Here is a 26419-nt window from a genome sequence, read left to right as displayed (position 1 = left end):
CCAAATGGTGTCTTTTCTACTTGTTTCAAAACAACAGCAAACACAGAACAAAATCCAATGGCAAAAAACAACAACAAAACTAACCACAAAACTACTACTAATAAAAGGCACTGCACATTTTTCTTAATGCTGGAAAACATCCGTTTCATAACTGCTATTAGTCAGAGCACAAAACCAGGAAGCAATTCTAATCTACACTCACAATTCCAAAAGGACAAGTGTTAAGCAGGTAACTTTATTACCTGAAATCGACCTATATGTCCTTGTAGCTCCATCTGCGTCCCTTCATTAATATCAACATCCAGCTCATTTAGCACTCCTGATAAAAGATACAGACATTAACTGTTTTTTTTTTTAAAGGTAAAAAAAAGATTTATGCAGTATATACATTTAAATATAAGCATTGGTCAGAAAAAAAATCAGCGAAACAAATTTTTCTCATTCTTTGAGGAAGATATTCAGATATGAATGCAGCTAGTATGCATGCTATGTAGCTTACTGTTCTGCTAACTAATTAAAAAAAAGATGGGGGGGAGGAAGGCTAGCATGAAAATTGCAGCTGTTATACTGTAAGCAAATGAACATTTGGCCTCAACCTACAACTCTGCGCTCCATCCTACTGTAATCAGACATTCCTCCTGAATGTGCTCCACAGCGCTTTTTCTTGGAAGTTTTCTTTTTAAAATAAATACAAATGTAGAAAACAATAACAAATATATGGGTACACAAAAGATTTCTGTCTTCATTTTCTCAGTTGTGGAATTTTCGAATTCCGAATTTCCGAATGAAAGTTCTTTTTGAGGATACCACATGCACTTTGAACACTTCTATTTGCAAATGGTCCGAAAGACAAAAAGTACTTACTGCCAGTTGGCATAATGAAAAGAAAATGGGAAGTCAAATGCACATTAAGCTGGACACCGTGTCCACTGCAAATCCACCATACTTACTTCAAGAACAATAGTTTAACATTTCCCTATTTTTTCAAGAGCTGAACATCTCCAGAGAATTCTGTGTGTTGTACGTATTCCCTGATATGTCTTGCTATTGCTTCATAGAAAACAAAGTGAGATTCATGCAGATGTAGGTAACAGACTTCAAATCCACAGTTCCTACCAGGCAAAGCTGCCTTGCTGATTATTCCTGTCAGGAAGGCCAGCTCCTGCAGAGATCCAACGCTAACATCTTGACACCTCAGGATTGCCTGAATAGTATCTGAATGGGCAATGAGAAACTGCAAAACCTGTACCACAAGAAGAAAAGAGAAATATGATTGTCTCAAAATTTAGCGTCAGGCAAAGAGGACGCAATGCTTTTACTCCTGTGAGAATTTTAGAGTGATCTCCCATACCAGTGAAAATGTTGTTTTAGAAAAGCTTACTTCCAAAGCAGGACAACATACAATTTGATTGAGTAAGCAGTAACTAGCATCTTTTGGAACTTACCTGTCCTGCTGCTTGTAGGTGTTGTGCCATGCTGGATGTGAGGATCACTTGACACAGCTGAAGGGCTGGGAGAAGAATCTGGCGATAGCGTTCCACTGGAGCAGGAATGAAGACTGGGGGATCTCTCATTCCATACATGCTTAAGAGGTTTAGTGGGGGGAAAAAAAGTAAAGAAAAAAAGATAAAGAGAAGTAAGGCCCACTAGTGAAGCAGAGCCTTGACTTAAAACTACCCTCAAGAATCTGCAAACATTCATATTTCAATAATAGCCTTGTAGTTGAACTAAGTTTATATCGGAAAATCAACATATTTTTGACACACAGCTACTGACACTCCCTGACAAAGAGCCTCTGCCCTGCTTTCCTGTAGGCCCCCTTTAGATACTGGAAGGCTGCTACGAAAGTCTCTCCAGAGCCTCCTCTTCTGCAGGCTGAACAGCCCTTCTTCACAGGAGTGCTGCTCCAGCCCTCCGATCATCGTCAGGGCCCTCCTCTGGACTCACTCTCACAGGTCCATGTCCTTCTTATGTTGGGGACCTCAGAGCTGAACGCAGCACTCCAGGTGAGAGTTCTTCTCATGAGAGAAGAATAGAGAGGAAAAATCACCTTCCTTGACCTGCTGGCCACACTTCTTTTGATGCAGCCCAAGATCCCCAGTTGGCTTTCTGGGCTGCAAACACACGTTGCTGACTTATATTTAGTTTCTCATCAACCAACACGCCCAAGTCCTTCTCCTCAGGGCTGCTCTCAATCCGTTCTCCACCCAGCCTGTATTTGTGCTTGGGATTGACCCAACCCAGGTGCAGGACCTTGCACTTGGCCTTGTTAAACTTCATGAGACTCCCATGGGCCCACCTCTGAAGGCTACCCAGGTCCCTCTGGATGGCATCCCTTCCCTCCAGTGTGTCAACTGCACCACACAGCCTGGTGTCAGTGGCAAACTTGCTTACTTGTCTAAGTCTTACTTGTTTCCAAAGTGTTTGAACCAACACTGTGTCACTAAGAACTGTAAATGAAAAGCAAAGACTGAGGTTTGAAATCAACCACGGTGATTTCCCCTAAATACGCGACTTTCTTCTCTGAGATCTCTAAGTCATCTCGCAATAATCAACAATATAGCAACACGCCAAGAAACTTGTCAAGCAATACATAACTGTAATGTTTTTTTAAACATGAAATTACATTTACTTCACTACTCTACTGCTAGTGCACCTCAGGGGAGGATGAACTTTGTACCTTTTGTTCAGCAATCAATTACAAATTCCCCAAAACAGGTATAGTGGACTGTTTTTCAAACATTACAGTCTAAATTAATAAAAAATTTATTAACAACACATGGACCATTCCTATATAAGTAATCAAACAAATAGGACTTTACATAGTATAAGCAACTGGACACCCAGTTATTTGGAATTTTCCTCTCAATAAAACAGGTTTAAAGTTTTAAACTAAACACACACAAAAAATACACCCACAAATATTTACTCAAAAGGCTTATAGCTATAAAAAGATGTCACATTCTCCCAGGACTGTATTACAGTTTCAAAATCAGCCAGGGAACCAACACTTACCCTTGATGGTCTGTTTCAGGTCGCATGTCATATATTTGACACTGTGCCAGCCTCACAATCACACCAGACCTCAACAGTTCTAAAGCCCCTTGCTGACTTTTAGCTACTCTGGTGAGGAATGCCTAGAGAACAAAGGAAAAACATAAGTACTTACAATTGGAGATGAACAATGACACTTATTAAAATTATGTCTCTATTTTAGCACCATTTCAAATACTATTATTTTAGTACAGTATCTCTGAGTACAATCAATGTAAAGTACAGACAAGCAACTTTTATTTAAAAACAACACAAAATTGTTCCTTAAGTGCTCTTACCATTTTGGACTCATAGGTGTACAGCGCTTTAAGCAGAGGGGGCTGAGGTGTGAGTAAGCTCTGAAGAGTCACATCATCATCTGCTAGGCTATCCACAAGCACCTTCAGGTAGCCACTATTGGAGAGATACAATAGCCACTGCTGCTGCTTGTCTACTGAAACAATACGATCAAGCAAAGCCAATGCCAACATCTAGGATGGAAAAAAGAGAAAAAAAACAATTAAATCTATGAGACTAATGAGATTACTAACAAATACCTAAAAATAGTAAATGCTAGGGAGTTGCTTCTAACAGTTTCTTAAAAGCAGAGTGCATTTCTGCACTACAAGCATAACCCCTTATGTGGAAAATATTTTAAGATTTCTTGACATTTTAGCGTAGAACAAGCCAATTGCCTTTCCTCTATTACTTATCCTCTAACAAAATATTACAGATGCTGTTTGCTAACTATGCCACAATATTTTTAATGAAGTATTGCTAGAAGCAGAATTACTAAGTAAAACTATTTTGCACTTTGACTAGATTCCTGTCAGAAAATATTTCTTTCTCAATATTTCTTTCTCAAGTTACCAAACTTTCCCCAAGTGAGAAAATAAACAGGTAAGTACATGATTTAAAGATAACATATAAAAGTCACAGCAGTTTATGCCTACAATCTTTTGCAGCAGTGCTTGTTACCTTTATTGTTAAACAAAGGGACACAAACCTGTTTGAGAAAATAATTAATATGCATGTACGTACCTACTTTTAACAACTTGAAGAATCAGTGGTAGGACAGAAATGTGACAGAGAGCAAGTATCTACAGAGAATGTTTTCTAGTTCTACCTCATGAAATTTTCCTTCTCCGCACAGTAGTAAAATGTTCTTTAAAGCAAACAAAACAGTGATTGCAGAGGAATAATTTATTTACCCGGCCTATCTCATGACCATCACAAGCATCACGACAGACGACTTCCATAAGAGCTGCCCCGTAACTCTCAATAATTGCCATGTTTTCTCGTTGCAATTTACTAAACACATCTTCAGGAGCTGTCAGACGTTCCCACATTGTTTTTTTAGCTGTAAAAAACAAGTATAACAAAAAAGGAAAAATGGAAAGACGGGCAGCTTAGCACTAGCTTAGCTATAGTACAGCTGAGGCTATATCCTTCAGGGCATTCTTTATCTTGCAACAGAAATACCATAAACAAGGGACAAGGGTGTTTGACTGAAGTGCAGATGTTTTCCTACAAATCCATTTTTTTCTAAATATCACACACACACACCAGACAGAACTAAAAAAAATATGTGCCTGTATACTTATGCCACACTTGTAAATAACCTGCCTAAAACTATTCTAAGATTCAATACACGTAACTTAGAACATCTATTAAGCCTAAGAACTTTCACTGGGACCAAAACACTTGGTTTGAAGGGAAGTAAACGAGGTAAGTAGAAAAGTCCTGATTTCAAAGTCAGCAATAAAATACTGAAAGGTCATAACAATTCCATACCTATTTTCACTACCATAGCTCAAAAAGCTGACCAAGTAATAAGCAGCAGAAGTCTTCATGCATAGTTACCAAACCCAAGGTTGTTGTTCCAGCCTCATCCAAACTCTAAGATGAAATAATGATTATAAATGTTGGTAAGTAAAGTATTCAAGCCATTAACAAATCCAACTGGCTTGAAAAACACATTTATTTTTTTGTTGACTCTTTTTGGCTTTGTTTTATGGTTTTGTTTGTTTTCCCCTGGGGTCTTTAACTAAAGGAACAGAAGGAATATCAAATAATCTTTGGGGTCCTGCGTTGGTGAGCACCAGGTCCAATAACACTTCTCCTTTGGTTGGTTTGTCTAACACCTGGACAAGGAAGTTGTCTTAAATGGACTCCAGGAGTTTCCTGGATTGCTTACTTCCTGCCACACGGCTTTCCCAGCAAACAGCCAGGTGGTTGAAATCCCCCAGGAGGATGAGAGCCTGTGAGCGCGATGCTTCCTGTAGCTGGAGCAAGAAGGCCTCACCAACAGGCTCCTCTTGATCGAGCGGTCTGTAGTAGACCCCAACCACAAAATGTCCTTTGTTGATCCGGTCCTTAATTTTTACCCACAGGTTCTCTACCTGCTCTTGGCTGTTTGTTAGAGGGAATTTCTCATAATCTATCCAGTTCTTAACACAGAGGGCAACACCCCCACCCTTCTTTCCCTTCCTGTCTCTCCTGTAAAGCCTGTAGCCCTCTGTTCCAATGTTCCAGCTGTGTGACTTGTCCCACCACATTTCCGTGATAGGAATTAGATCATAGCTTTCTAATTGCACCCTGGCTTCCAACTCCTGCTGCTTGTTTCCCATGCTACGTGCATTAGTATACAAGCATTTCAGGGAGCTGAAATGCTTATTTCTCATGCTGTGTGTGTATGTATAGGAACACATCAGATGCCTTATATTCAACTCAGCCCCACATGGGGCAGACTGAAGGGCCTCACCAGCATGCAGTCCCTTAAAGTCCCCTGAAGTCCCTTTTGATTGCTCTTTGGCTTCTCTTTGCCACCTCATCACTGCCAACTTGAAAAACCAATAAAGGGTAGTAATCAGAGGGGCATACCAGGCGAATGATTCTACAAGTGACATCTTTTATCTGTGCCCCAGGGACACAGCAGACTTCCCTATGAGTCGGGTCTAGATGTGCTTTCCGTTCTCTTCAGAAGGGAGTCCCCTATGACTATAACCCTTCTTTTTTTCTTCGTGGGGGTTGTTGTGATGCGGGGTATAGGTTGACTTGCCCTTGGCAACTTCCCCACTGTGGATGGACCTTTATCCACATCGTCATTTACTTGCTCATCAAGCTCCACAGCCTCATACCTGTTATGTAGGGGTGCCTGGGAAGGTCAGGCATGCAGCATGGGGGTTCGCCTGCTGCGCCAAACAGGAACCTGCTTCCACTTCCCCCTGTCTCTCACATCCCTTACCTCTGTCTGGCAGCAAGGGGGTAGGGGAACCTTTGTTTCTTGTGCAGTGGCTGCAGCTGGCTCAGGAACCTGCCTCACGGATGGCAGAGCTCTGCCCCACCAGACAACCTCGTTCTCTGACTCCCTGATGCTCCTCAGCCTGCCCACCTCCTAACTCCATCTTGGAGTAAGATGCTTTCTATCTACATAACCTATCTACTTCCAGGAGACAATTCAGCATGCATGAACTATAGTTTAGGGTTTATTAAGATTTTTTTTTCCTGCTCTTTCCCAAAGTACAATTGGACCATACCGGCTTCTAAAGTGTCTGGTTCATCTGGTCTCTGGGCAATCTGTAAATAATAAAGCAGTGATCCGTAAAGATGTGTCCTCACTCTCTGGAAGCCACCTCCTGTTCACAAGAAACAGTCATAATTAGAACCAAACAGATACAAATTCCGTAACGCTATCTTCCACTGACAATTAATTTAATTTTTCTGTGGCAGTGCTGGCAGAAATAAAACAAATAGATTTTATAAATTAGGGTTCTACACTTTGTATAATATTTATGAGTAAATTCAGCAAGTGTATGCTGCTATAAACACTTAAATATGAAATTCCCTTTAAAGTTATGTACACATCTTTCTTCTGCTTGTTCAGATTTCAAAAAAAAAAAGCTTTTCTTAATTTTTTTCTTGCTAGTAGCATCACTTATATCAATAGTAATAATGGAAGATCTACCTAATTGACCGTAATAAAAAAAACTTGAGCAGTTCAGTCCTTCTTTGTACTCTTGGTGGTTAGAATTCCCATGAACGTAGGGCAAAGGATATCGCACCTGTTTTCAAAATGAAATCCAGCAGCTTTTTTAAGATGATGTGAAGGGAGGAGTCACCAATGGAAGCAAAACCTATCGATATGCTCTCAGAACCAGGTGATGAGGCAAAAGAACCATCCAGCATCAAGACATATTGGGACTGTCCCGTCATTGGGACTGAAAGTGGCTGTTTCTGCTCTGTTTTCACAGACTGGCTCAGATGGGCTGTCAGGGTGAACACAGCCCCTGCCACCACTGGCATCAGCTCCTGAGCTGCATCCTCATCCAGGATCTTAACATAGAAGAAAAAAAAAAAAAAGACACAAACAAACAAAAGAAGAAAACAAAGAAGTAGGCAAGTGTCTGATTTCATGAGCTATTAAAGCAATTAATTTAGTCTCTCGCAGCTATTTCATTTATGTATTCAAAAGGAATTCATTAATATAACACTATTTAAAACAAATCACAATCAGTAGTGTCAGGTGAAATACATCCAGAAAAAAATACGTTGAACACGTTTTAATCGAGAAGACCATTAGCTTTCTGGTTTTTATTTCCACAAATCACAGGCAAGATGATAATTAAATCTGGATAAGAAACGGGAAGGAATGTGCTGTTGTTTGAGTTGGTTTATTAGTAAAATATTTAAACTTAAATTAGAGAAAGAACAACTGACACCTTCTTTGCTTTTAAAGAACTCAGCTATTTAAAGAAAACTATTTCTGTTAAAAATGTGAAGATATAATTTAGGAAACTCAGAAGAGTGAGCATCAAAGAAGCATTTAAGACAACGTGGAGAAAAACTAATGGGAAGTTAGCATAAGCCACTTTAGTTCACTTCATCCTTTGAAAGATAAACCTGGTATCTTTATCGCTGACACTCAAGCAGCTTTCCTTTTAAGCAGTGTGGTTGTTTAATACAGCAGATCAATTATTTTCAAAGAAAAATAAAGATAATTGTTTTCTCAAATTAACAAAATTCTCCGCTGAAGTATTACAGGAAATTAGAGTCTGAAATTTGTGCTCCGTAAAGATTTTAGGAATTGAAGAAATTATTTTGACCAGTAAAGACCTCCCTTGTTTCCCATGTTTTAATTTTGTTCATATAAAAAACGAGACCCACATTCTATTAAAAAAATATTTTCCTGAAAGAGTTACATAAAAACTAATGAAAACAACAAACCCTAAAAGGTTACTTTTTGTTCAAAAAAAGATGACATTTTCATTTATATACATTCCTCAAAACATAGCTTGTCTACCAAAACTAAATACAGTATGCCTCTCACAATAAAACAATAACAAGAAATTATTCCCCAGCTGACTAAACAATATGAGGATTTTTCATTAAATTTTCTTTGAGAATGGCTAAGTCAGTCATAACTGTCCAGTCTGTCTCAAAAATTATTACTCTATTTCTGCGATAAAAGATGCAGACTTTAAATATTTTAAGACAAAGCAAACGCTCATGTTCCCAGAAGCCCTTCTAATTCTAAAATCTTTACTTTTTCTACTCTGATGTTTCATTCAACTCTTTCTTTAATTTTTCAAAAGAAGCAGTGTTAGGATTTAAAGAGTGTCATCTAATTGCAATAAATTAACAAATGCGGTACTGGCTGCTTTCATCACTTCAGTGACATCTTTTATGTTCCTCATCAAATGGGCTGTTACCTTTTCACCCACCCTTTCCAGACCACCATCATACCAGATTACACTAAGATGTCTTCAAAATTCATGAATATATGGCTTGCAGTTCACAGTAGTTATGCAAAAATACAGAGTATCCCCTCTGCCCAATGGCACATTCAAACTTCAGCATAGTAGCAATCAAAAAGCTGAAAATAATACTAAAGGCAGACAATTTTTTCTTGATTACGGTCAAAAATGCTACTTGAAGAGTAGTTTCTCTTTCATATAAAAAGACATAGCAAAAAAGTTCAAAGAAAGGGTTGGCTTCCAGTAGAGCATTACCTTGTCATGCACATCCTGTAACAGATCACGGATAATCAGTTGTCTGTCTTCAGCCTGTATAAGATCCTGGGGGCAGGCAGTGAGTATAATTTCCACCAGCTGTCTCCACGACTCTAAAGCATGCCTCTTAGCATGGAGGCACTGTAGCAACTTATTCCGCTCCACTACATACTGCAGGATAGTGTTGATCTCCTGAACACCCATGAAAAAGGAATTGAGTTATAAAATGCTAAAAGAGATTTATGACAATAACAGATTCAATATTACAAGTTTTAATCTATTAGTAATAGTCTTTGGAAAAAAAAATAGGTAAGTCTTCTGATTATCAGAAACAAGCTGCCATTAATCATTTTAACAAGATACGCCAATACAATTCTGAGCTGCTTTTCACAAAGGCTTTTCACCATGAATGTCTCAAGTGTGTAGTAAAAATATATATATATATACATATATACTTTAAAAATCAAAGCAGACAACTGTGAAAAGGCTGTTTGTGTGTTTCCTTATTTTTAGCATGTCACCTCTCCTTCATCTTTTGATTTTCAAACCCACTTAGCCAATTTCAAATAAAACTAAAAGATGGTAGGAATCTCAAAAAATAATTAAGCATTAAGCTCCTCCATGTTCACAGAAACTACAGCTGTATAAAAGAAAGGACAAATGAATTGTCATCCCCTACAAGAGACAGGCAAGATGAACTTGGCTGCTATTGTATGTAGAACAGTATGTTAAGTAGTTTCTCTTATCAAACTTTAATGTCTTTCTTTTTTTTTCCCCTTAAGAAATTACTAACTCAAATTTCAGGACTCAAATCTGCAAGTTTTCATGGTAAAGCTTACTGCTTGATGGTTTATGAAATCCACCAAGAACAACAACAGCAATTTCTATACTTACTTCCATAAGCAAAGGTCTCTGACCAATTGCTGCCATTCCTTGAAGGGCATTGACTTCTGCAACCAGAACTCTGTGTAGATGCTGAAATTGAAAAGGGATTAAAAAAAAAAAAAAAAACTTTAATCAGAAGAAAGATGTATTTGTCTTCTAAAAGGAGACAGCTACATAGTAACAGATGCAACTAAAAGGCTAAGAAGATTCAAGTAAGTTTCATTTATTTTCTTGGTTTCTTCCATATTTCATTCTCTAACTACTTTTAGGAGCTGTCCAACCTCTTCTTGCTTACTGCCTTTCCCATTTTTTGCACTCCTTCATTTCCTTCTGTTCCAAAGTTGTTATGTTCTTTCATCAGTTCTTCTAACAAATCACCACTCCTTCTTCTCTTCAACCTCCACTATAGCCTTTATGTGCAGGATTAAGGGTTTGTCTCCTCTTAAGACTAAAACATATTTTGTAATACAGAATAGCCTGTATCTAATATGGAATAGTTGTTTTCCTATCACCAGCAAGATCACTTTGCCATTCTTTTCCACTCCTGCTTTGTCCACTGTCTTTTGGACCACAAATTTTTCAGGACTATTTATCAAATACCTGTCAATTACTTACCACAATGTGATGCTATGTTAACTGAAGCCTTTAAGAACTACTGCAGTACACAACCATATTATGTACATAATTGTGTACACATATGCTGAACTACACAGTTTTGTTGCAGAACAATGAAATAAGGTAGAAGTCATTTACTGCAACATCATTTGGGTGTTCTGAGATATGAAAAACATTAAAACAGAAAATATTTCCTCAAAGTGTCTTAAACCAACACATCTGTCAGGTGCAAATGAAAAATCAGTGTGTGCAATGCAGAAGAAAAAATAAATTAACCCAAACAGTTTGCATAAATTATGTACATCTGAAACAGGTATACTCTTTATGTGTTTCAAAGTCTTATTAACGCACTGATTGATTTTAAAAACTAAATGATTATCAAGATATAAATGGCACACACAATTTGAGAACACGAACTACTGCGCACCTTGACGTTGCAGACCACTTGCCCACGTGCATTCTTGTGTTCACAATTAGCAATGACTTGCTCAATCTGAGTCCGGTCAAAAAAATCCAGTTGCAAAGGCTCTGGAATGTCCTGGCTGAAGTCAATCGAATCCAGAATACTTAAGATCTTCCTGCGTACTGGAAAAGTAAATCAATTCAGATTGTAGTCCGAAATATAACAGGGAGATAAAAAAGAAGAAAAAAGATTTAAAAAAGGATTGCAAATAGGAGCCTTACTTACCTTTGACAATTCAAATCTTAACATGTAAAGTTTCAAAAGAGAACATTAAATCTTCAGAAAACACAAGTGATCTCTAGAAGGTGCTTAAAAACATTTTCTAGAACCTTAAATTCTTAACTCTGTTGTTTTCTGTTATTCTCTTTTTATGTATACATTTAATCCAACTTACTACTACAAGATTCTAAACTTCGTCTCTTAAAAAACAGGCTGGTTTTCAAGGAGAACCATGCAGTCTTCTGGTGAAACTTAAATACGTAGTAAGAAATCTAAGGTCAGTTGCTTGGTATTTATATTCTTTGCCACAAATAAACAAACACGTTCAATCTTAGCAACAGTCTCACTGTTCTTCCTGTTCCCAGGGAATTTATACACTGCCACCTCCCATTTCACCCTTCCACAGATACTTAAATACAGAATATTCTACCTTCCTTTTAAGTCCAATATTTTCCACTCTCCAACCAACTATGTCAAGGTTCTGAAACTCATTTTTTCCATGCTAAATAAATTTATTTCATGTACTGCTGCTGTTTTGAAAGCCTATTATTTCACTTTTCAGCGTCCGTTCTAGAAGCAGCCCCCCAATTCAGGAACAGAAAATTTTTACAGAGAAATAATCAATGCCCAGAAAGGTTACCTTTAGAGGCAGTATCAAAGTGGAGAAACCCACTGACAGACCGACTTTCATCTTCTATCCCGCCTTCACCATCACCTGAAGCATAAATAATCAAAAGAAATAACAAATACCACCTACTTTATCAAAACACACATACACATGTTCACCTGTGTTGCCCCAAAATGCGTGGAGACCTATGGCATGCAGACATGTTCACATATGTTGCCCAAAAACACATGTGGAAGCACTCGATGTGTACACATCTATTAACGTGTGTTCAACTATATTCCCTGAGAACGTGTGGAAGCCGTTAGCATGTACGTGTGCTCTCACGTTGCCCAAAAATACATGTGGAGGCTATTGGTGAGCACATGTGTTCACATATATTTACATGTGTGGCTTGAAATTGTGTGGGTACACTGACAAGCACAAACGTGTTCACGTCTTCCAATGTGTCATCCAAAAAAATGTTTGAACATTGACGAGCATATGCGTGTTCACATGTGTGCACCAAAAACGCTTGCGGATGCTGTTAAGCCCAGGCATGGTCACACATATTCAAGCATGTGCCCAACCTGCTTGTTCACACATGGTGAGTCATGTGGCTTGTACAAGTGCCTGGAGGCATCTGGTGTCCACATGTGGCTTCTACACCTCTCTAGAGGCATTTGGCATGCACACGTGTTGTGAGAGGGCACAGACACATGTCAAGGCATATAGCCACATGTCATCACAGCAAGTTCTTCTTACCCAAGTAGGGTTTCACAGGCATGTCATCCAGCAGCAGATGCAGCAGTCTCTGCGTATGGGAGCGCTGGCGGTTCAGTGATGTCACTCGCATTTCTATCGCTGCCGTTTTCATCAACCAGGACATTTGGTTCAGTGTTGAAATCTCATGCTCTGGGTGGAGATAAGAAAACTCTTATAAAACTGAACATAAATAATACTGCTTACTCCAAGGAAAGCATTTCTTCATTTGAGAAAGCTTTTAGAACCTACCATTACTTATGAATTGCTCACCATTTGTTCACAAAAAGACTGAGGGATCTGACAAATGCCATTCAATGCACGTGAATGTTTTGAAAGACTCATACACAGGCATGGATTTAAGAGTATGTACATACAAAAAAATCTGGATGTAACCTGTACTCAAAACCATTGGGGAGAATCTATGAGCAAGTGACATCAATTATCATTTCAGCGAAAATCATCAGACATTTACCCCCATGTGAGCTATCACTTTGCTTTTAAGGTGTTAATGCTTGAACCTGGGTCTCCAAGGATCTTCGTATTCTATATGAATCTCATTTCCATTCTTAAGTTATGTAAGAGATCATCTAAAGTACTTCCCCCATTCTGGATTATGTGCACTTGAAGGTTAAGACTACTGTCATCTAACAAAGTACTGGTGGTCTAGCATCTGACAAACCCAGTAAGTACACTTATGCAGTTTTAAGACGCCTGCCTTTGAAATGCCAGTCTTAAACATTAAAACAAATCCATTCACTTCATACCTAACATCAGCACCAAATAAAATCTCCAGATACTTATTGCAAGGAAAAGAAGATAAAAGTGGTTATAACCACCAGCCTTCTACTCCCTCCTGTTCTGCATAGCATTCTTTTCCAAAATACACCTTTTTTGCTGTAGCAGAATCTAACAAAACTACAACAATAATTAAAAGATAGGTAAGGATTTGCTTCTGGAGACTGGATATGCTCCAAAACTAACAAGCTCTTTTACAAGAGTTCTGCAAAACAATACGAACTTCCTAAGCAGGCAGAATTCAATAATATCAGAACTAAAAGATTAGCAAAGAGGCAGCAATTAATTCAGTGTAATCATGCTATGTATCTATCTTTCCTCTGGGATTGCTAAAGACACAAAGGAGGCATTGATTTTTTTGTCCTTAGCTAAAGACAAAAGTTACCTCTGGTAGAAAATGGCAAATACTGCAGCTGAGTGAATAAGAAATCCTGACTGGTCCTCAGGTATCTCATAGTTGGGCCCGAGGTGTCAGCACATGTGCACAACTGATAGATCACCTGAAAATCAGAAACAGTAGATACTCGTATGGAGTTTATTTCACAAGAAACAAACAAAACAAAACCACCAAAGCAAAAACACCAAAGAAAAAGAAGCATAACTCTGTTTTACTGCTCAAACAGTATTATTACCTGTATTTTCAGTAAGTTTCCCAGCAGCCTGCTCCAAAGCACAACATATTGTTTATAACATACATCGAATTATACTTTGAAGGACTATTGGCATGCAGGCATCTATAGCAACTACTCACCCACAACATGACTCTATAATCCTTTCAGTTTGTCCATTTCACTTAAAAGACAAGCACCTTTTTTTACTCTCTGGGTTCACCAAGACAGGAAATGTCATCTTCATCTTTTTCCTCTTCTACAGTATGGCCTCTTCCACTTTTAATTACTTGTATTTAAAATACTTTCTAGATGTCATAGATTATCCGCACAAAATAAAGGTGTGTGATTTAAGGCCAAACAGCAACTAATTTTGCACACGTCAAATCCAACTGTCTTCCCTGCCTACTCTCTCTGACTATATTTTATACACACACACGCATCACTGCTGCAGAATAAAGAAGAGAATTTTATTTGCTTATTTGGGATTATCTGTCATATTACATTTCAGCAAAATGCAGTTCCAGATATAAAAAAAAAAAAAAACTTGTCATGTGGCCATAAGACACTCAGAGGCTTGCCAAAAATATTTAGATCATTAGCTTTACAAGTACAACCGAATTCCAAGCTCTGACACAAGTGCAGACTTTTTGTTTTCGGTGTTGTTAGAAGATAATACATTTTCACATAGGAAAAGGCAGATCAGAAGGAGTTCAATATATTAAAAAAAAAATCTGACAGATCCTTTTTAAACTAAAAAATATTATCAATATCATCACCATCTGTGTTCATCGACCATGAAGGAGCTAATTTTATTTAAAGCCTACTCTCAGTATACGCCAACAGAAAATAGGTTGCATACCTGGTAACAGAGTTCTGCAAGATGAGGAGATTCCTGAACTGCTGTAGGCCCATTCCTTGTTTCAGTACCCTTCTCCAATATGTTCAAAATAGCGTGAAGGCAAGTCCGTGGACAACCCAAAACGCCTTCAAAATACAGAAGTAATTTCTTACTTACTTGCCTCCATAATAGATTGATGCAGATTAGAACACAAAATTACAGAAACTAAATGCTTCAGATACCTTATGCTGCACTATACTGCTCCACAGAGCTGCAGCAAAAACATCCAGCAAAGATTTTTCTCAATTAAAATAAAGGGAGGAACTGTTTTAGCAAAAATCAAATTAAAACATCTGAAGGCACTCTGCAGAAAGAAGACAAATTATGCAATCAAAACTTCCTTAAGAATTTTCTCTTCAGTTCTATACAAGGAGATCCAATTGGTATTTTAATATTCTGCATCAACCAAATGAAAATTTGGATTCTCAGTCCTACACTTTAATTGAATACTCATTTGACAATTTCAAATGTAAGTTTTAAATCTCTGTATTTAGTCATAAAATGACCACAATTGTTCAATAACTCTCCTAGAGGCACCTAACACTGCAACCAAGAGGAAAAGGAAAAAAGACTAAGACTGAAGCAAAAATTCTGTCAATTTGCATCCATCCTTTATCCAATTATTACTTTAATCCACCAGGCAAGATGCCCTTAAGCAGTAAATGCATCAACAACCTTACAACAATTCTTACAGGGGAAATAACCGTCTCTGTTTGGACCCGCATCATTTATGCTTTAGTAGGAAATTATTATTCCTAGGCATATAGCTTATGGTCATTCTTTCTTCACATTATTAATGGGATAATTCAAAGCGGTCTGCAAGGATCTCTCACAGCCTAGAGACAAAGACAGTCTCCTATTACTGATCTGACGTATGATACCCTCTAAAATTGTATCCTCGCAGATCAATTATCCATTTTTTTTAGGAATAGAATTTCAAAATGTGCAAAACATGGTCTGCCATTTTAAGTTACTTTCCAGATAAAAAAGAGGCTAGTGTCTTTCTGTGCCTTTCTGAGACATAAAATAACTCTAAGACTTTTTTTTTTCCAAATGAAATTCAGGTCCTACCTTTCCTTCATTTAGAACTAGAAACAACCGTAAACAAACACAATCTGCTGGGACCAAAGCATCCAACCCAAAGATCATGAGAAATAGGCTTCTCTAAATAGCTAAAATCAAATCTGTTGATCCCAATGTGTTCATATAAAACATTCCTTAAAATACCTGAGAAAGAATCCTGTACATCAGATCTGAAGGGACTCCACGAAGTCTCTATGCCAACCTACTGCTCAAAGTAGAGCCAGCTATAACAGCAGACAGGATAAAGCTCATAGCTTTATACAGCTGGATCTTGACAAACCTCCAAGCATGAAGACTTTATGTCCTCTCCAGCCAACCCATTCCCCTGCTTCACCGTCCTCACTCTGCAGAAGTTTCTTCCATATTCGCTCAGAGCCTCTTTTCAGTTGATGCCTGCTGTCTTGTTCTCCTGCCATGCACCACTGAAGAGCCTGGCCTTTTCCCCTCATTAACTTATTTGTAGATATTGGAAGGCTGTTATCAGGTTCCCCCAAACCTTCTCTTTTCCATGTTGAATAGGTCCCATTCTCTCAACCTCTCCTCATAAGCTGAGTGCTCCAGCCCCAACCATCTCTTCTGAACTTGCTCAAGTTTATCCAAGTCTGCCTTGCACTGAATGCATGATCGCTTCCTCAGAAGCTCAGCCAAACAAGACAGACTAATTCACTATTTTTCACACCAATTCCAGAAATATTTGAAATGCCATATATATGTGTGTGTATATATATATATATATATATATATATATATCTTCTGTAAGGTTTTCTTCTACATTGTTAAACAGCCAGACTGTTTTCCTACTTGATAATTAATCTTAAATGGGAGTCTGAGGAGGGGCAGAAGAGTACTCAAGTTGTATAACTTGTTCAAAGTCTTGTCACACATAGGGACTTGCTGGATCACCAAATCAATTTCTTTGTATTGCTGACAACCACAATGCATGTGAACAGTAAATAAAACTATACTTCTCTTCAAAATTATCATTTTCTCCCATAACTCTAACTTCAAGTCCATTCCAAAATCCAACTTAGACAAAGGATCAAATTCTAAAGCGGTTTAAAATACTGCACCTGGGTTCAACTTATCTCTGAGTACAGATTTTGAGGATTAGAACAAGGCCTGTTTTCTTATTCTTAACATTCAGAGGTGCTGGGTCTCCCCGTGAATTTTCCGATAGATATTCTCAGTGTTGGTGGTATGAGAACTGAATAAATGCAGGATCAACTTTTCCTTTTCATACCTGGGTCTTGCAGATTTGTAGTGCTGACAGGCTTCTTGAGCTCATATCCCAAGAGATACAGAGCAAGGCTGGGAGGACTACACTCAAGAGAGGTGATAAGGAGATTCAGAATATGGATCCTTGTTTCATGATGGATGCGTGCCCGCTGCTTTTCAGGCTCCAGCTCTTGATTAAAAAAGATTAGGTGAACAATTAAGTAAAGCAATCGATTTAAAGTAATAATCTTCAGAGCCTTCAGATTAAATGCAATAAATGTAAACCGTCAGCTTATATTAGTACAGAGGAATACAAGATCAAAGTGTCAAATTACAGCTCTGAATAACACATCCAGAGCAATTTAAATGCTCCTCTTCTGAAAACACTCAGTTTCTAGCTGGCTCATCATACAATATGGACGTATCTTAACAATGCTTTTCCTTTTGTTACGGGTGCGTCTCTACAGAACACAACACAAGAAAAGGATTTTCTGACTTCAAAGCCCTTTCTTTCATTAATTTCACTCTATGCAAAAGATAAGTGCAAGTCATTTTTAAGAAACCTTTTACATACCCTCATCTGGATTAATTAATTCTTCTGCATCTTCATTGTCCAAACATTCCACAAACCCAGCCATCAGCTTCTGGCTAATACTCTGTATTCAGCAATGGAAGGATGAAAACAAAGGGGATTTTAACAGTATTAAAAACAATACCTTTCAAAATTCCCTCCATATAGGTTGACACAAGGTCTAGACAAAAATTAACCTAGTAACCGAGTTACTAAGCATGAAAATTATATGCTAAGCATAGATTAGCAGAGAGACACTGAAGAGAAAAGAAAAAAAAATCTACTGTTGTGTTACATATGCTCAATTATCCTCAGAGGCTGAAGACTATGAAGTCAAGAAAAAGTCTCAGTATTTCAAAGTATCTCTTATCTCTTCTTCCAAAGCATTCGTGGTTTTGCTTTTTTTCGATTAATGAAGTAGTCACTTTTCACAATGCCACAGTAAAAGACTTTTTGGGGGTAGGTAGAGATGAGATAAAATATTGTTTTAATGTACTTGATCTAGAAACATAGTTTTTAAAGTAACATTACAGAGCACCAGTATTTCTTCAACACTTTGTCTTTCCAGATCCAAAGAAAATGACACTTACCTGATCATGTGTGAAATCACCAACTAGTTTTATCTGGATGTTGGAATTATAAGAAATACAGCACAGAATCTTGGCACTTTCAAAAGCCAGTTCAGGATTGCTGTTTCCATGATAAAGATACCTTTAAAAATACAAGATTATTGTAATGAGATTTTTGAGGACTGTAAGATTCCAATATGGTAATGCATAGATGAGAGAATACTAAAACAACTACAAAACAAACTACATAAGAAAATGTTAAAACTGCAACAAAATTTTAATTCACATTAAGCAGTTCACTCTCCTCCATCAAAAGTACAGGCTAACATGTAGATTTAATAATCAGCCTCAGAATTTCCAGCATTCTTTTTATCTATGATCTACCTCAAACAATGCAAGACAGTAGTAAAAAAAATCACAGACTCACACAAGACGTGGAGAAAATACCTTCAGATCACACAGAAACAAGTATCATCAAGGACCAAAACTATCTAAACTAAACTACTGCATATACCCAAAATAGGCAAGATTCAAAAAAAAAATTTAAATTTTAGTTTAATTTAATTAAAAGCATCTTAAAAGGCACTTTTTTTTAACTATTCATTAACTACTGTTATGTAAAAAAGTAATATGGCAAATAAAAGAAAAAATACATACAGAGATCTTGATTTCTCAAAATCTCAATGAATAAAAAAGCAGTGCTGGTTTGTCTGTAAAATCAATTTAAAATTAAACTGTAGATCAGTGAAAATCAGTGTTTCAGAATGCTAGCTTGATACTTGTAATATAGAAACTAATAGATAATAGCGTAAGACATTTAAACGCACAACAGCAGCCAAAAGAAGTTTCTAGTTGTCTCCTACCCTATGCAAAACATTCAAACTGTGACAAAATGAAAATTATAACCCAGGTAATTACTGCACATAAGGCAAATCATAAGAAAAAAAAAAAAGCAAAGAAAATAAATATTAATGCAGATTCCAATCTTGAGAAGCACTGCTGGCTGTTAAAATCAAAGGACCAGGATCCAATCACTTCTGTGCCTCCAAAACTCCTCCCTTCTCAGTACTTTGCACATACCTTGCAATATTCACCACATGATCTGCCTTTTTAGTGCGAGGATTGATTCCTTGAAGCAGCTGCTCCAGCGGTGTGACAATAAGGGAAAGATGGCTCTCCCGCAACAGATCCATAAAAAGATTCTCCTTCTGCAGCGCCAAGTTTAGAAGTGCAAGGCAATATTGTACTGCTTTCTCTAAATGCTTCTTCCCTGTGCAGTACACAAACAACAAAGAACCATAAGAAAAAGAAAGGATCCATTGAAACAGGCCATGTTCATAAACCACGTTCACCATATCTTATACCAAGAAAGAATTTGTCGGTTATTTACTGCTAGGAAAATTACCCACAAAACACAATTTATATATGCCAGAAAAACAAAATCAAGTTGAAGATATGTGCAACATCAGCTTTAAATCCCACTTTATATGCATTTTAACTTCACCTGAAAAATAAATTCGAGGCACGTACCAGGAAATGGAGCATAAGTATCAAGCTGCTTAACTCCTTCTTCTAGCAAACTAAGGGACAGTTCCAGCATTGGAGACTCATTCAATAGATGATACATCAAGTTGAACCCAGGTGGTTTATATGCTATTATTTCTTCTCCTGAAGACCAAAAAAAAAAAAAAAAAACCATCAAATAGAAAAGACTTCCATTGCTCAAGCTAGCCTGAGCTGGAAAACAGCAGTCCCTGTTGTTGTAAGCAACATCTAAATTGACAAAACATACTGCATACAAAGTCTTCAGAGTTTTTGTCCACATATAAGCTATCTAGGTAGCTTAGAAAGTTTGCAGAGAGTAGTAATGGTAATTACCATTACTTTTCAAAATCTACTAGCACAGTTTCAACTTTAAATCATTAGACTCTCCCTAGGTTTATCTGGCCTTGAATTCAAATCAATGATAGGACTCTATACCACAATGGAGCTACATTAAATGGTTTCGCGTGACTGAAAAGTAACTGAAAAAAGTTTACATTCCCCAAAACCGGCATGAGGGAAAAAAGCATTTCCAGAAACCAAAGTTGACAAAGTCCACTGAAACACTGATGCTCACAGTATACAAATACTTGCATGTCTGCTACAACAACGCATGTCGAAATGAAACTACTAGCCTGGAACACAAAGACCCTCAATAAAACAAACGAAAAACAAAAGAAAAGCAGAACTCAAGACTAATGTTTCTGTTTTATCTAGTCTAGTAAATTGAGGGGGGGGGAAGTAGGAGAGCAGTCAGAAACATGTCTTAATAGGCAAGTGAGAATGAAGGTGCAGATCCTTTTGACATCAGACAGCTTAAACAAACCCTTTCCCTCTCTCCTTTTTCCTTTTGTGTTTGTGCTTCCCTTTAACATGCCAGCAGACAAACCATTTCACTGTAGACACAGTGAATCAGTTCAAGAAACAGATCTAGTCAGAAAAATTGGTTTTAATCCATTTCTCCAATGTATCACATAACCCACAAATAACCACACAAACTGAAGCATTAGCTGAGGATGGGAACGAGCTAACAGAGATTGTTCGAGACAGTTCAGCTGCTAAAAACTGTTTGCCAAAGGACAAGACACAGAAACCTCTCCAGTGAGCCTCCCAAAATCTGCGAGCGTCTTAAAGTTGCTGTTCACTTCTGAAGTGATTCTGACAGCTCTCTACTGCTACAGCAAATCAAGAAGCACCAGGCTGGCATTCAATGTTAAGAAGAAACTTTGTATTAAAAACTATCTGCAGCCCAAACCCAGTTCACATAAGCCTTGTAATGAGGCAATAGCCATTTACTTTGGTCTTATTAATTCTGGACAACCGTTCTTTAACAATTTCAGATCATAATTCTACTGCTACTGACTGCTGTGAATACCTAATATATCAATAATAGCAATACTAGAGGATATATCAAATACAGTGAGACTTTTAAATTAGCCCTATAAATAGTGGTGATTTAGGTATAGACCAAAGAAAAAAAAACAGAGGAATAAGCCAAAACCAACTTTGGATTTTTTTTTAAAGTGTCATATACTGTTTTTAACCAAATCAGCAATGCAAGGGAAACACAAATCATTCTCCTAGTAGAGTGCGAGAAGTTGGAAACAGCTTATATCAAGCTCTACTGAATAGACAGCATAGCTCCCCGTAGTATGTGGACACTTTTTGACTGTCTTCCTATCTCATTGCCCTGACCTAGCTTTTCGCCTGCTTACTTGCCATATTAAACAGGATCACAAGACAGAGGCAAGAGATCAAAGCAAGTTCCAGTTCTGTTTGTCAGAATGAATGTCAGTGAATGAACAAGTTAACCTTGTAACTCCACATATTGGTCCACGAAGTCTTCCAGCTGAGGTTCGTAGTCTCGCAGCAATTTGTAAAACACTTCCAGAACTACCTCAGCTACTTCCCACTGTGATAATCACAAAATGAAGAAAAATCACATATAGAATATGACTGATACTGCAGCAACAAGACAAGGACGACAAAGAATACAAAAATCAGTGCAATGAAGTACTGGTCAGATGTATGGCATGACTGTCTAAATCTAAAATACTATTCCGCAACACTTTTAATCTATCACGACAAATAATTTGAACTGTCAAGCCTCCTTTTTGAAGTAAAATGGAACACCAAAACAGATTTGTCTATTTTGTTCTCTATATTATATATATTAATATATTAAAAACTACAAGCAATGAACAGGCTAGGTATATAGCTAGTAACAGCTCGTTAACAGCTTTCAGAATACAGTTTAGCATGCACATTCATTCAAAAGGATCATAAAGGAAACTCAAATTCCTTGCTTTGGGGAGACAGAAATATTATCCGAATTAACAACGAGGAAAGGATAAATCTGACTTGTAGATTTGGGTATGTGAGGTTCAGAAGTCACCAGCCAAATGGTTCACGTAGTTCTGATCATAGAAAGTGTAACCAAACAGAATCACAGAACTGCAGAATGGTTGAGGTTGGCAGGGACCTCTGGAGATCATCCAGTCCAACCCCACTACTCAACCAGGAGCACGTTGCACAGGATCACATCCAGGCGGGTTCTGAATATCTCCAGAGAAGGAGACTCCACAACCTCTCAGATGGAACTTCCTGTGCTCCAGTTTGTGTCCATTGCTTCTCATTCTATTTCTGGGCACCACCAAAAAGTGTCCAGCCCCATCCTATTGACACCCTCCCTTCAGATACTTATATACATTGATAAGATCCCCTCTCAGCCTCCTCTTTTCCAGGCTAAACAGGCCCAGCTCTCTCAGCTTTTCCTCGTAAGAGAAGATGCTTTAGTCCCCTGATCATTTTTGTAGTCCTCCACTGGACTCTCTCCAGCAGCTCAGTCTCTCTCATGTACTGGGGAGCCCAGAAATGGACACAGCACTCCAGGTGTGGCCTCATCAGGACTGAGAAGAGCAGGAGGATCACCTCTCTCTACCTGCTGGCAATGCTCTTCCTAATGCAGCCCAGGATACCATTGGCCTTCTTGGCCACAAGAGCACCCTCCAGGACTCCAGGTCCTTCTCCACAGAGCCGCTTTCCAGCATGTCAACCCCAACCTGTAAAGGGGCACAGGGTAACTCCTCCCTAGGTGCAGGACCCTACACTTTGTTGAACTTCCCGAGGCTTCTCTCTGCCAATCTCTCCAGCCTGTCCAGGTCTCCCTGAATGGCAGCGCATCCTTTTGGTCTATCAGCCACTCCTCCCAATTTTCTGTCATCAGCAAACTTGCTGAGGGTGGACTCTCTCCCTTCATCCAGGTCGTTGATGAGTAATTTGAACAAGACTGGACCTAGTACTGACCCTGGGGGCACCACTAGCTACAGACCTCCAACTAGACTGTGCCACTAATCACAGCCCCATTGAGCTCTGCCATCCAGCCAGCCCTCCATCCTCCTCACTGTGCACTCATCTAACGCACTCTGCCTGAGCTTACCCATGAAGATCTCATGGGAGACCATGTCAAAAGCCTTGCTGAAGTGGAGCTAGGCAACAGCCACTGCTCTCCCCTCATCTACCCAGCCAGTCATCCCATCATAGAAGGCTAGCAGATTGGTTAAGCACGACTTCCCCTTGGTGAATCCATGCTGACTACTCCTGATCACCTTCTTATCCTCCACACGGTTAGAGATGACATCCAGGATGAGCTGCTCCATCACCTTTCCAAGGATGGAGGTGAGGCTGGCTGGCCTGGAGTTTCCTGGGTCCTCCCTTCTTGCCCTTTCTGAAAGCTGGAGTGACACTGGCTTTCTTTCAGTCCTCTGGCACCTCCCCTGTTCTCCACGACCTTTCAAAGATGATGGGGAGTGGCTTAGCAATAACATCCGCCAGCTCCCTCAGCACTCGTGGGTGCATCCCATCCAGAACCATGGATTTGTGGGGATCGAGTTTGCCTAATTCATCTCTATCCATATCTATGTATAAAAATGCTACCTTTATGAACAGCCTGCTCTTTTAAGTAGCTGAAGGTCGGTCTCCAGCAATAGACTACTCACAGTACCAGGTTCAGTATAACTCTTATTCCTTCCCTTCTCAGCTTTTTCAGAAACAATCACTGTCAGAAACATTTAGCTTTATCATAAGGCAATGACTTTGTTTCTTCTTTTTCTACATCTTTACCATTTTTGCAGTAGAGTTGCAGAATCCTGTATTTCTAAATCTAAATTTGCTATTATATAAACTCTTATTTTTCTTAGATACTTTATACAGGCTCCTTAGAAGTAGTCCATAGATCCTGTTGACACACGAGTTGAAAAATCACCTGTTTACAGAATCAAAGCACTCTGAGAGGACACAGGTTATCTCTCCTGCATTGAACTTGCATATAATACAGACCTAAGCTGCATCCGCAATCTCAAATTATTTTAACTACTTAGATCTATACCAGTACATACAAAAAAAAAAAGATTTTCAAACAATTATTACTTTTTCAGCAGCTCTCCGGTAAGCTCTGGTGCGGAACCGGAGAAACACAGAGTCCCTGAGGAACTGGAGATAGGGATCAAAGCCTGGTGGGCGGAGACCTGCTCCCAAGTTAGAGGGGAATGAACTCTCCACTAGCGTGCTGATGAGTCGACAGAAGGCACGGGTTAAAGGATATTCCTCACATCGAGACTCAATCTCGTTCAGCTCAACCTTCCCAAGAGAACAGCAAACACAGGAAGAGAAAAAACACAGATTTTGAGTGAGAAAGAAACACATGAGAACAAATAAGATAAGGGCATCATCTATGAAGTACTTCATGGCATACTGACTTTGCTGAGCTTTTGTCCACTGTGTCTCACAAACAAATAGGCAAATAGGAAAATCTGGGGATGAAGCGTTCATAAGGAACTTGAGGGTTTAGACACTGCTCTGCTACTAGCACAATGCTGCACTAGATTCATAAATGAATAAAAATTTCCAGAAATTACAAGGAGGCCTGAGAGTAAATTGAGAAGCTGTGAAATGACAGCACCTATTCCCAGGGTTTCCCGTGGATACAGCAGCAGATGCAGCCTCTCCAAGTCTTCCCTGTACTCATTTGTAGAAGATGAGGCAGGCTACCTAGGGACAGAGAAACCCTTACCTCAATACCAATTGCTTGTCTCTGGCCTGGACTTCTCACAGTTTGTAATATCTTCAAAACAGAAAGAGAAAAGAAAACAGACAAACAATATGTTTCACATAGTCAAAGTGCATCTCCATCATTTCTATCAGGACTAAAAGACACTCATCACTCTGCAGCTGTAAGTAGCAGTATTGTATATCCTCTTAAAAGCCAAAAAGCTAAGATTTGTCTGTCTGAAAGGCTGGATTACATACTGTACACTTGAATGCTTCTAGCTTTACACCCTCAAAGATCTGCACCATGCTTATGGTTAAAACAAAGTACAAAAGTCCTTTCACATTAGAATTTTTCTTCTTCTTTTGGTCAGGGAAAAGACATTTCCTTTGTTATCTCTTACAGCAGTACATTTTAGATAACCTCCAGGATGATCACCTTTCCAGGGATGGGGGTAAGGCTGACTGGCCTGTAGCTGCCTGAGTCCTCCTTCTGTAATTGCTAATAACAATTAACTTTTCCTCTGAAAATTACATGCCTGCAAGTGGAGCTTTTTACACAATTCTTTTCTTTTATGAGCACCACTTACAGTGGGAGAATATTACACACACAAGAAAAAAAAAAAAACATAACAGAAAACTACATAACCTGCAGAACCATTTATTACTGATGACAAACATGGAGGGGGAAAAAACATATGGAACATACAGGACGGTCTGTTATGAAAGATGTTTACATAAAAATAAGCACAGCCAATGAGATCTACAGCTCAAAACCATGCTGCCATTTTCAAAATTGCTTCAAAATAATACCTAAGTGAAAAAATGATATTCAACAATGGAAACACAAGAATTTATTAGAAAGTGCGATACAATTGCTACAAATACAGCCTTCAAACACACCAACAATTTCATCAGACTGGGTTGCTATAGTTATAAGTACCGAAAATCCTAAAATACCTGGGTGTATTCCAGGGATTGCCAGAGTGAAGCAGCTATTTCAGGAGATTTTCCAAAAGCAGTAAGGGTTTCTAATAGCTCTGCTTTCAAAATAGGAGGAATGCTGCACTGCAGAAGTCCCAGAATGACCACCACTGGTGTCCACTGAGGGTGCTCACAAAGAGCCAAGCGAGCATTCTCACTCTGCAGAGTTCAACGTAAAACAAAATTGCACGTTAATATTTTGAAGATTATTCATGTACTGTAATGCCTAACTCACAGTTCAGTATCAGCAATGAGAATTCTGCTTTGTACAAGTACACAAAACATCAGAAGAATGGCAGACTTTGCCAATGCAAACAATTTTCATTCAACAAAAAGCCCAATTTAACGATTCGCTAGTACTAAAATTTACCTAAAATTTTACTGAAGTTGTCCCTATCCATAAAGAAAACTTGTGTGCATAATAGACGTTGCTTAGGATAGCCTTTTTTTAGACTCTCATTTGAGACTCTCAGATGAGCCACTGAATAGGCACAAGCTTCTAGTCTCATC

The 26419-nt window shown here is 38.5% G+C and overlaps 1 protein-coding gene across 2 annotated transcripts in view; it reads right to left on the bottom strand.

The window, feature by feature from the left end:
- NUP205 (nucleoporin 205) overlaps window positions 1-26419 on the bottom strand; it is a 53068-nt gene that overhangs the window by 7898 nt on the left and 18751 nt on the right. For both annotated transcript variants that reach the window (XM_040556176.1, XM_040556171.1), the window contains exons 13-36: window positions 25886-26068; window positions 24951-25001; window positions 24308-24517; window positions 21692-21791; window positions 19868-20005; window positions 19418-19607; window positions 18359-18479; window positions 17772-17853; window positions 17223-17387; window positions 14861-14985; window positions 13776-13890; window positions 12596-12745; window positions 11867-11941; window positions 10972-11129; window positions 9939-10019; window positions 9045-9236; window positions 7098-7368; window positions 6573-6671; window positions 4245-4393; window positions 3333-3524; window positions 3016-3137; window positions 1446-1584; window positions 1117-1243; window positions 243-319 (exon numbers count right to left, since the gene is read on the bottom strand). In XM_040556176.1, coding sequence (XP_040412110.1) covers window positions 243-319; window positions 1117-1243; window positions 1446-1584; window positions 3016-3137; window positions 3333-3524; window positions 4245-4393; window positions 6573-6671; window positions 7098-7368; window positions 9045-9236; window positions 9939-10019; window positions 10972-11129; window positions 11867-11941; window positions 12596-12745; window positions 13776-13890; window positions 14861-14985; window positions 17223-17387; window positions 17772-17853; window positions 18359-18479; window positions 19418-19607; window positions 19868-20005; window positions 21692-21791; window positions 24308-24517; window positions 24951-25001; window positions 25886-26068 — 3312 coding nt within the window. The remainder of the gene's footprint in view (window positions 1-242; window positions 320-1116; window positions 1244-1445; window positions 1585-3015; window positions 3138-3332; window positions 3525-4244; window positions 4394-6572; window positions 6672-7097; window positions 7369-9044; window positions 9237-9938; window positions 10020-10971; window positions 11130-11866; window positions 11942-12595; window positions 12746-13775; window positions 13891-14860; window positions 14986-17222; window positions 17388-17771; window positions 17854-18358; window positions 18480-19417; window positions 19608-19867; window positions 20006-21691; window positions 21792-24307; window positions 24518-24950; window positions 25002-25885; window positions 26069-26419) is intronic.

The sequence above is a fragment of the Cygnus olor genome, chromosome 1, assembly GCF_009769625.2.
Source record: "Cygnus olor isolate bCygOlo1 chromosome 1, bCygOlo1.pri.v2, whole genome shotgun sequence".
In the NCBI taxonomy this organism is placed as follows: domain Eukaryota; kingdom Metazoa; phylum Chordata; class Aves; order Anseriformes; family Anatidae; genus Cygnus; species Cygnus olor.
Note: the sequence above shows the minus strand (reverse complement) of the source record. Positions and strands in the feature narration are given on the sequence as shown.